The 12,004-nt window shown below is 26.4% G+C and overlaps 2 protein-coding genes across 2 annotated transcripts; both read left to right on the plus strand.

The window, feature by feature from the left end:
- The first annotated feature begins 1,461 nt into the window (after positions 1–1,461).
- LOC105368340 (chymotrypsin-2-like) lies at positions 1,462–7,075 on the plus strand. The gene is made up of 4 exons (XM_011507342.1): positions 1,462–1,473; positions 1,541–1,696; positions 2,275–2,459; positions 7,022–7,075. The coding sequence occupies exons 1-3, from the start codon at positions 1,462–1,464 to the stop codon at positions 2,443–2,445; spliced, it is 339 nt and encodes a 112-aa protein (XP_011505644.1). The 3' UTR covers positions 2,446–2,459; positions 7,022–7,075.
- On the plus strand, positions 5,393–9,823 carry LOC105368341 (chymotrypsin-1-like). Its single transcript, XM_011507343.1, has 4 exons — positions 5,393–5,438; positions 7,022–7,341; positions 8,279–8,530; positions 9,660–9,823. The coding sequence occupies exons 1-4, from the start codon at positions 5,393–5,395 to the stop codon at positions 9,804–9,806; spliced, it is 765 nt and encodes a 254-aa protein (XP_011505645.1). The 3' UTR covers positions 9,807–9,823.
- The last annotated feature ends 2,181 nt before the right edge of the window (positions 9,824–12,004 follow it).

A 12,004-nucleotide genomic window follows, 5' to 3' on the forward strand; every position in this document is an offset into this window, starting at 1 on the left:
TTATTAATCCATAATTAAACTCCATTAATAAAAATTTAAAATATTAATTAATAATAATAACAGTTGGAGATGAAAACTATTTGACGTATAATAAAATGTACTTTTATAATTAAACGATACTTATCTAGTTAATTTTAACTTAAGCCTCTTAAGGAGGTTTTCCTTAAGATCTTTTATCTATTATTAAAAAGAAAAAAAAAATTAAATATAAATAATATGTAAAGAAAAAAATAAGAGAAAATTGCTTTGAAAAAATGATCAACTAAATTAATAAATATATACAAATGTATGTCGCTTATTACCTAAAGTATCCTTTCCCGTACATTCCTTTTAACGCAGCGGATCACTTTAGTGCCAAACTTATGTTTAATATAGATATGTCAATAATAATTGTAATATTTTCAGGCGCTTTTTGTGAAAAAGTAAGAAGAATAGTCGGACTTTTAAATGCGGATCTTGGAGAATTTCCGTATTTAGTATGGATAGGATCAATTGAGTGAAACTCGAGTGTGATAATTAGTAATTGGCACATTCTTACGGCAGCTCATTGCGCCAACAAATATCATCGCTTTAAGTCATCAAAGTAATTATTGGAAGTGACACGTCGAACGTTCATATGAAAAGGATTTACAGGATCCTGAATGTCAAAGTACATCCAGAATTCAGGGGAAAATTCACAAAACAATCGATCTTTCAAAATGATTGTTGCTGTACTGTCACGGTATTTTGACAATTATTAATTTTATGCACACATTAAAAATACATAAGTTTAAAGATTTTAGATATTTGGAGCGAACAAGTTGACCACATATTTTTAGATTATTACCAAAATGATACGTGACACATTTGAAAACAATACTGCTTTGTTTAAGTATAAATCTTTTGGAAAATACATAAATTAATGTGTAGCAAATTTAAATATTTTTTATCATAATTAATCGCTTAAATTCCGTTGTTTTAAGTGCTACATAAAAGTTACGTTTCTTCTTTATTTACAAAAGTCATTTGTTACAATTAGTATAATTAATATAACAATATAAAGGGATAATTTCCAATTATATGTAATGCATAAATAATGAAATTATTATTAGACGAAATCTTTTCAAACTTAATTTATTTATGCTAATTGATTCATGTTTTTATCCAAAATTAAGCATTATCTACATTTAATAATTATTTTTCTTTATTTCTTTCTTTCTTTCTTTCTTTCTTTTTTTTTTTTTTTTTTTTTTTTTTTTTTTTTTTTTATTTTTTATAAATGTTGTCCATCTTATGATCTTGTTCTTCTTGTCATAACAATAGTTATAAATTAACTTATCTGAAATGAAATCAATAATATAAAATGTCAGAAAAAACATAATTAATTAAAAATATTTATAATTATTTACGATGAAATTATGGAAAATTAAAGTCTCTTATAATAATACTTTTTTCTATAGCTTGATCGATGTATTCGATATAATGAATTTCAACGTACGGGAAAACTCCCAACTAAAAATGATGTGTCTGGTGCTAATGGTATAATTATTGGACGGGGAAGAATTTCTGCTATAAATATATCCCTCATATCCCAAAACATTACAGAGAACTGCAATTGAAATTCTCAACCAAATCTGAATGTAATAAATTTCTCCATTTTATCATTCATGATGAGCAAATATGTACATTTGAGAGGCAGGGAATTGGCGCTTGCAATGTAAGTTTCCAGATTCTCCTCAAAATGTTTAAAAACTTATAAATATATATGATACTTACTAATAAATAATGATGAATAAAACAATACTTTGATTTCAATGAAACTAATATATATATATATATATATAGTCAACAATATAGAGTAAATGGATTTGCATAAAAATGTTTAAAAACGTTATAAATCATAGGCCAGAGAATAATTATTTGATGAATAGATATTAACAATGATTTGTAAATAATTTTTAGAACTCTGTTAACATACTTTAGTATGAAAACCATAAATAATTATAATTTATCCGATAACAATAAAATTACTAAGCTAATAATTTGTTTAATATATTAAATATATTTTTTATATCATAAAGTGACACACCACGTTTTCAATCAAAATCAATGATAAACACAAATGTTCATTTAATTAATCTTATATTTTTTTTCTACATACATATACATATACATATATATATATATATATAATTATAATATTAATGTTGAGAAATTTATTTCTTATTATTGATATTACTATTTATACTGTCAGTAACATATGCTTTTAATTAATGGGATCATCGTATTTTATAGGGTGATAGTGGTGAATCATTGATTTACAACGAAGAAATAATTGGTATTGGCTCTCTCAATCGTCCTTGCACCACAGGAATACCCGATGTATACACCAGAGTCTATTCTTACTTAGATTTTATTGAATCTGTAATATCACACACAGGATTACCAGAATGCTCCATTTCGTAAAAACTTAAGTAAAAGTAAATTAAAATACATTTTTTACATAAGTTTTTATAAATAAATATTGCTTTCTAGATAAATTTTACTTACTTATTAGCATATTGCAAATTATTTAAATTATTAAAATTTTGTAACTATATATCGAAGAGCTATAAATTAGCGACTAAATGTTGCAGGAGCTGCTACTTGAACTTATATAGCTCTCGAGCTGTATGTTGTTTTTGCTCCAACAACTTAAATACTTAATGCTTGTAGAATTTAAACAAATAATTTGGATTACATTAAATTGATTATATTTAATATTGAATTAATAATATAATTCGAGAGTTTAGGATAATAAGATAATAAGAGAATTAGACGTAAATAATTATATAAGTGCTGGGTATTATTTTATCTAAACTTAAGAAATACATTTCAAAATTCTTGGGAATGTTTTTAAATAATTTATTTCACACGATATCAAGTTATGAAATTAATAATCTTTTGTGCGTACATTGAAAAATTCTTGACCTAATTCTTATTACTTAACTCAAACAAAAAGGAACTTCAATGTCAAATTAAAACAAAAAATTCCGTATTTTATTTTTCACACGAAATTTCCAATACTTTACTATCAATAAAATTCATATTTTATATCCTAAGAAAATTACCATGCATTTTATTAGGAAAAATATAATTTATATATTTAAAAGAATAATATAAAAATATTGAATGGACATTTATTATAAACAATACATTATATACATAAATATTTGTAAATATTAAGCAAACGTAATTGTACATCAATGATACAATAAAGTATACAAACAATATTTTTAATTTAAAATTATATTTAACAATAGTAGTTAAATATCATTAAAAAAAAAAAAAAAAAAAAAAAAAAACTACAAGCTTACAATATAATTAATAAAATTAATAATTACTTTTTTTTTCGTAATAGAAATTTTCCCGACACTACCTATTAATATTATTTCGAAAATATGTGCGATATAAGCCATATGAAAATCAAATAGTAGGATATTCTTGAACATTTTAAGAATATCTTTGAAAAAACCAGCGATTCTTTTGTCGATGTCATTTCTCAGAATACCTTTTAGCTTAACTATTACAACATTTTAACATCCCATTGAAAGTATGGATAATTATTTACTTATACAACACTTATATCATCTGAATTCTTTTTCCATGTTATCATAAGCATCAAAACGGCTCAATAATTATAAATTCTATTGAATCCTGTACTTATACGAGATAATCGTTATTCAAATACTCTATTCGCGTAAAATTAAATTTTTCTATAAGTTTACGTGATAATTTATTTCAAGCAGAGAGAGAGAGAGAGAGAGAGAGAGAGAGAGAGAGAGAGAGAGATAAAGAAAAGACAATGCAAACATATTTATGTATTTAATTAAATTAAGAAACCAATGCTTTATTTTAAACTAATAATATACATACATAACGTACTTTTCTGTTTTCAGATTAAATAAAAATCTTATACTTAAATGTCCGTAAATCAAGAAATAATTCGGATATATATGAAATTACCAGGAATTACTCATTTATTTCAATAACACTATTTCAGTATTTATGTCTTCAAATTAGTTAAAAACCTGTATTACAATTTATATAGTTTATAACTATATAACGAAAAAGTATAAAATTAATCTCATGAAAAATACTTGCATTTTATACAAAAATTAACTCCAATTATCTTACGATGCACGCGCCAATTCCCTCCCCCGCAAAGGCGCACAGTTGCTCATTGTGAATTGAAAACGGGAGCATCGAAGAGCACTTGTAATTGCTCAAAATCGTAAAGGTCGCTTTTTGTAATATCTCGGGGTGCTGTTTTGCATCGTTAATCGTTGATCCCCAGCCGCTGATAAGACCAATGCTATCCGCTTGTGGATTTTTCGAGGGAAGTCTTACATAATTTTGATATTCATTGGCTTCGATGCAATTGTTGAGCTATAAAAGACAATTGATTCGCCTGAGGACTTTTTGATAGGCGGCGATGCACGTGAGCATCCTAAGGTGTCATTAATGCATGATTTGTTAGGTAATTTTGCACGTGTGTCGCGTGAGATTTCGATTTTGTAAGAAAAGCTCGATTGCCTCGCTATTGACTGGTATTCTAAGCGACAGTTATTCTCCTAATGAAAATCAAAGCACTCGGCACGAGTACTTAATAAAAGCACTTAGAGCCAATCGTCTGGACGAATTTATTCGCAGATTCGTCTATTCACGAGGATAATAATGTCCCAAGTTGTAATCCAAGCGAATCTCGTGATACGATTAACTATTATTATGAAATTATTTGTATAGCACTCTGTGTTTGCGCGTGTTTGCGCGTGTTTGCGCGTGTGTGTTGCGTCGAGTTGCGTTGCGTCGAGTTGCGTTGCGTTCGTTCATCATTGTATTCCATAAATAAAAATTCTACTCTATTATTTGTATGAACAATAATCGGACGGTTGGTTGGCAATGGATTCTTAGTGAATTATGGATGATTGTACATCCATTTCGTCAATTATACGCATTGACTTTATTCGTAAACATAAATAAGAGAAAAATTGTATACATTGTAGAGCGATTGTCTGTTTATTTGCATTGGAGTCTATGATTACGACTTTGTAAATTATTTATTACTTTTAAAGTAATGAAAATACTACGCAAAACCAAGTATTTTACTTATGTCCTTATGTTACATGAATTTTGAAATTCTTCATAGCAATGTTAAGAATAATATTGTCTTCGTGTTTTACTACGAAACTTTGTAAGATCTTTTTTTCTAATGTAAATATTGACTCTAATATTTTCGAATATCTACTACACAATTGGAACGAGGTTTTTAATTTCATTTAATCTGCGTATATACGATAAATTGAATATTAATAAGCCTATATAAAGAATTTAATAAAACATTGATATTTAGTATTTAAAATTTAATTGCAAGATGAGTTTTAAGTTAGTGATTTTTTTGTTTATATCAGTATGTACTGGTTAGTTGATTCAATCTTTATCATCTATAATACCTTTAATTTTAATTTTTTTTACAATAAATGACTAAATTCATTTGTATTTTCCATCGCAATTCTTTTCTTTTAGTCAAGCAATGTATATTTTTATTTTTGCGTTTGATGCTGAAGCATTCCAGTAAACTTAACAGGCTAATTGAATATACTAAAATGTATACTAAAATATATTAGATACTAAAAAAAAAAAAAAAAAAAAAAACACTAAAAAAACACTAAAAAATGAATATTTAAAACAATATACTTAATTTTAATATTAGTTAGTTTGTGCATATTTAAGTAATATCTGTGATAGAATTTTGTCTTTTATAAATCTTAGTAGGTAAATATAAATATTTAAATATTGATATTTTATGGTTAAAATTTACAACATTGTACAACAATTAATTAATATAAAAAATTATGTTGTAATAAATTATAGATTGTAAAAATTAATGTTTATCAATAAAATATTAATGGACGAATTTATGGTATATGAAGGATGATGATGAATTCGATGATATCGAGTTTGAAATATCCTGATACCTATGCGGATGTTGCTCCCATTCGTTCGACACTTATCCTTCAAATTGGCTAGATAAAGTTGCACGTGTAAAAACTTTTCAACCTTAAGTTCTCATAAGATTAATTATGATAATTATTAAGAGATTGATATTCAGCATGATTACGTAAATTCACGTGTTGGGATAAAGAATTCAATAACATAAAGTATTGAGTGAGTTTGCCTATTCCCTTTAGGAAGTTTTGAGTGATCGATCGTTGTTATCAATGCCACTTGAGAGGATGCTTATCCGTGCCCATTATATGTCTTTACTCCCGTTTTACGAGCTCATTAATTATTAAGAATCATGTATTAATTAATTCGTTAAATGAAATCTGAAATTAACTGCCTATTATTATAGTACTACAAGATGCCCAATCATAAGGTTACGAGAAAACAATTTCTCTAATTAACATATAAATAAAATGATTCTAAAACTTTTTTAAATAATGGTATTTGGTGAAACGGCTGAAATATGTTAAAAATATTATACAATAAGGATCTTTGTAAAATACAATGAAACTGAAACTCTAAAATATTGTAAATATGCTGTAAAAAAAAGCTATCGTTAAGGTAGGAATCTAATTTATTGATAAAAAATTACATTAAATCTGCAAATGCGTTACTATGAAATAATAATAATATTTCTTTTTGTTAATCTCCAATACATATTATTTATGAATATATTTCTCTAACAAATTCATTTAATTTAATTGTTAAAATTTTATTCTTAATGAATGAACTTTTATAGACTTTTTACTAAAATTATTTTATACAATTATTTATTTATTTGTGTTATATTAGGAATTCTCTCTCTTCCTAGTTACAAGTTATATAAATAAAATTAAAAATAGGAAAATAAGCCTACCGTTCTAATACAGTAAAATATGTAAATAGTCGATACATGGCAGTTTAGGCAACGGTTTTCAATAATTAAGAAAAAAAAAATCAATAATTATAAATTAAATTTTATAAATATAATCATAAAAAAAAATTTTTATGTTGTTAGGTACTTTTGGGAAGCATCACAAAATCGTCGGCGGCAAAGATGCTCAAGTGAAGGATTTCCCACACTCGGCGTCAATTAGAGAAGCTGATACAAAAAATTACCACTGCGGTGGTTCAATAATTAGTAATAAGCATATCCTTACAGCTGCTCATTGTTTTTTCGATTACGATCCCACTGCATTTATAGTTTATGTTGGAAAAAGTAATTTCGACGTTAGAGTCCAAAGTCATTACGCGATCGAGAATTGCTTAGTTCATCCGCAATTCACTGAAGAAGAAACCAGAGAATCGATGTTACTTTATGACATTGCCATTGTTACGGTATTACAACAACCAATGCGATTATTATTATTTATATATATTAAGATTACCAATTTTTTTTTTTTTTTTTTTTTTTTCAATCATCAATTTCGCTCTTTGATTTATTTATGGCTGCATCATAAATCAAATTCAAAAGAGTAGTTATTAATTATACGATTGCCATTATAATTATAATTGTCTTATTACAATTATACTTGAATTATATTCTCCTATAGAATATACAATTTGTATTTGTAAATCGAAATATATCTTTCTTATATATGATACATTAAAATACGGTAAATTAAATTAAAATTAAAATAATAATAGCGTACAATTTCTTATTTGATTTTTCAAGTTCGACTGGGAATGGTAGTTTGACTAAAAAACTTAAATTAAACAAATATATGCTTTTAGGCAACAAGTGCACGAGCATTTCCATTTATATTTCATTAAACGTAAAATAAAATTACGTTATTAGAATTAGAGGATTTTATGAATTCGTAAGCGTAAACTTTGAAATTATGAATAACTTAGTGGATTACCATAAGTTCATAAGTATTCATAAGTGATATTTTTCGTTCAAACTCAATAATAATAAATTACTATAATTTTTTATATTTAAAGATAATAATTATATAAAATATGAACTTTGAAACACTAACAATAATGTAATTGTAATTCACTTTATTATATTAAAATGTCAAATGAGCTTGTCGTGTTTAAATGCCAAGAGTTGGGGGGGGGGGGGTCTTTTTTTTTTTTTTTTTTCTTTTTTTTTTTTTTGTTATCGTTTTAATGATGGTGTAACTTTATTTTTCTTGCAAGAAGAAAATGTATACGCCCAATAGTCACGGCATCATGCATCATTTAGCATTTAATAATTATAAATGACATTAGAATATCGTATATTAATGCTCTGTAAAATTCCTTAAAGTAAATTAAAATTCTTGTACAGCTTGCAGTGCCAATCGAATTCACCCGATATCAAAATAAAATAAAGCTTGCGTACGGCAATCCACCCGTAAATGGTTTAGTCACTCTAACTGCTTGGGGAGCAGTTGCCACAGCCACAAGGACTCATCCTAAACGATTACAAAAAGCTTCTTTCAGAGTTCTCAGTAATTACGAGTGTTCATTAAGGGTCCAATTCGTTGTTCGCAGCCAGCACCTGTGCATATTTTCGGATGATGCAGCCGGCGCATGTTACGTAAGTTTTTGCAGTAAATAAAAGTGATCGCTTTGTGATTAAAAAAGACAAAGAAAGAAAGAAAGAAAGAAAGAAAGAAAAAAAGACAAAGAAAAGGGAAGTAAATATTCGGCTTTAGCGAGTTTATCGGTCGTCGCAGCTCTGGTTCATCCCCCAGCGTCGATGGCTCGATATCGAATCCAGAAGAACTCGATCAAATGAAAGCGCATTAATCATGGATAATTAATTCATAATTGCAATTGACATTAATTATATTATAATTACAAGTTTAAGACAATGACCAACTCTAATAATAAGATAAAATCTTTCCAAGTAAACCATCGATAGCTACGTAATAGGCTCGTGAGCAGCTTGCTCGTTGGTACATGTATTCATTCGCCTAGGAATGTTGCCGGGAGTGGGAGGAATCAATCAAGGACGTCTAACGTTCTACTTGGCAAAGGAAGGTCAAGGTCAAACGATACTCGTACGTCGATTTTTCGAATCGGCAGCAGGCGCGACTTGTAACAACCCACTTAACTGCGCAGCGCATATACGCGCAAGTACACGCACGCACACATAAATCACTCCTACATTCGCATTATCTCCATAATAGTCTCCTTACAATGCATGGAATATACATGAGCTCTCGTCACATTATTATCAATCGTGGCGACTTTATTGATAATTAGCATTCCCTATAAAATTTAATACAATTAGTCATTACGTTATTTTTTTTTTTTGGTTTTTTTTGTTTTTTTTTTTGTGTTTTTATTAATATTTTGGACACATGGTTGTTTTTTTTTTTTTTTTTTTGCTTTTTTTTGCTTTTTTTCTTTTGTAAACAGATAGTTTAACGACTAATTTTAACATGGACTTTTGATAAAATAGATACGATATTTTTTGAAAAAGTAACGTCATACAATCGTCATACATGAAAATACGACTTTGGTAATATAGAATTTGAAGTTCAATGCTCAATATGTATTGTCATATGTAACCAAATTGTGTATTAATAATAATACCCTATATGTTTGGCATCTACTTCCTAACAATCAACTTTTACCAAATTTAAGACCCACATCTTTAATATCCTTACACACATTCAATTATTATTTCTAATTAACAGCGTTTTGCAAATTTTTTTCAGGGAGACAGTGGATCAGGATTAATCTTTAACGGAGAACTTGTAGCTGTTGCTTCTTTTGTTCAACCATGTGCGGAAGGGAAACCCGACGTGTATACTCGAGTCCAACCTTATTTAAATTTCATTACAAATCGCGTACATTCTAACTGACTGAATTAAAAATATTATTTAACCACGATTTTATATTTTGCATAAATAAAACTATTTGATATTAAAACCACTATTATGTATTTTAAATATTTTTCCACCTAATATATTAAAAATTCAATTTCTACAAATTATTGGCCTATTATTTGTCCCAACCCACCGGCTCAAAAGTTTTCATTGAAAATTAATAAATGGCTTTATGTCAATTTAAGCACCGAGATAAGATTTTACATTTAAATTTCCTTGCTTATTTATATAATTTTTCATACATAATGCAAATTTAAATTATATATTTGTTGTAATAATAATTAAGATACTTAGAAAATTATAGGCACTGTCATTGAACTATAATTTTTCAAAATACATAATATAGTGTTATGGCAATAAAAAAGAAGATATTGGTGAAAATTAGTTCAGTAATTAATCATTTCAGCAAATATTTATATAATTTTAACAAAACCAAATTGACATTCAAATTTTCTTATTAATTCGTACTAAGAAGTAATTTTTTTTTATCTTACATTCAGATGTCAATAATAACATATTTTTATATACATTTCTAATTCCTTCTTAATCACTTTCATGTATCGAAGTAACAAAACATTAATTTGTTAATAACACTGACAACAATATGTAAAGGAATGAGATATTCAACTGTTAAATAAAAAGCTTTTGTTAATTTAATCCTCTATTTTCTTTATATTTCTTTTAATACAGTGGATCACGTTACTACTATTACTCAATATTATAATATTTTCAGGCGCTTTTTGTGAAAAAGTAAGAAGAATAGTCGGACTTTTAAATGCGGATCTTGGAGAATTTCCGTATTTAGTATGGATAGGATCAATTGAGTGAAACTCGAGTGTGATAATTAGTAATTGGCACATTCTTACGGCAGCTCATTGCGCCAACAAATATCATCGCTTTAAGTCATCAAAGTAATTATTGGAAGTGACACGTCGAACGTTCATATGAAAAGGATTTACAGGATCCTGAATGTCAAAGTACATCCAGAATTCAGGGGAAAATTCACAAAACAATCGATCTTTCAAAATGATTGTTGCTGTACTGTCACGGTATTTTGACAATTATTAATTTTATATATAAAATAATCGTACTTATACGACTAATTTGCATTTGCATATTCATTATTTAATTTATGTATATATTTTATTTATAAATTATTTTTATATGGATATTATAAAAATACACAAAAGTCATTTGAAGGAATTGATTAGCCATGTCTTAAGAAATCGAATGCTCATATGATACTATTGTGTACAATTTTTCATTTTCGTAACACGTTTTTAACTTACTCAAATATTTACGTATATAATGACAGTTTTCAAAACTCTATGAGATTATATTTCATTATTTTATCTACTATAATAATTTATGTACTTCAGCGATACTACTCTTTATCATTCTATTATTTGTTTTAAAAATTAATACTCTTTGGTATATTCTCAGTATTCTTAATTTTTTCATGGATTCTATATATTTTGCTCTTATTATATAATTTCGTATTTATTTTATAATTTACTCTAATTACATTTTTTTTTTTTTTTTTTCAACAAATACTATAATATTATATACTTTCTACATTTGTTTCGAATTTATTCATAATACGACTATATTTATCATTTCTTGAGATAGTCTTCATTATTTAGGAGAAACATGTTTGTATCAACTACCTGATTGTTATTTATTACTTTCATTAATAAATTTTGCATTATACATCATTTATAGCCTTTTACTATCTTTTTTAAAAAATATTTTCCAATTAATTTTCATTGTCTCCATATATCTTTATCTTCTTCTCATATATCTTCCATAAACTATATATTAAATATATTTTACGCGGCACATACATATTTTTAATTTTATTCCTATTATTATAGTATTATTACAATACTAAATGCCATATATTTTTTATGCTACTAATGAAATATTTTATTTACTTTAATATTGAAGCTTTTTTGTATAAAATCATCTAATACATCTATCACAATAAGATAAATTGCAGCTCTACGTGTAATATACAAATCGATTATATGAACAATACTTTTAAATATGAGAGTGAAATGAAATTTAAGAATAATAAGAAATAATAAAATGAAAAACATTAACTTAAAATATATAAAAATTATTTTTTACGTATTAGAAAACATTTGTGTAAAGATATAATAGTTAACGTAAAT

The sequence above is a fragment of the Ceratosolen solmsi genome, unplaced genomic scaffold (genome assembly GCF_000503995.2).
Source record: "Ceratosolen solmsi marchali unplaced genomic scaffold, CerSol_1.0 scaffold6, whole genome shotgun sequence".
NCBI lineage: Eukaryota > Metazoa > Arthropoda > Insecta > Hymenoptera > Agaonidae > Ceratosolen > Ceratosolen solmsi.

Bases quoted from the DNA above. Each gene is read 5' to 3' on its own strand.
- LOC105368340 (XM_011507342.1), top strand. The intron at 1,697-2,274 runs GTAAGTTTCCAG...CGTATTTTATAG, and splicing joins AGGGAATTGGCGCTTGCAAT to GGTGATAGTGGTGAATCATT.
- LOC105368341 (XM_011507343.1), top strand. From the start codon at position 5,393: ATGAGTTTTAAGTTAGTGATTTTTTTGTTTATATCAGTATGTACTG. The intron at 5,439-7,021 runs GTTAGTTGATTC...TTATGTTGTTAG, and splicing joins GTTTATATCAGTATGTACTG to GTACTTTTGGGAAGCATCAC. The intron at 7,342-8,278 runs GTATTACAACAA...ATTCTTGTACAG, and splicing joins ATGACATTGCCATTGTTACG to CTTGCAGTGCCAATCGAATT.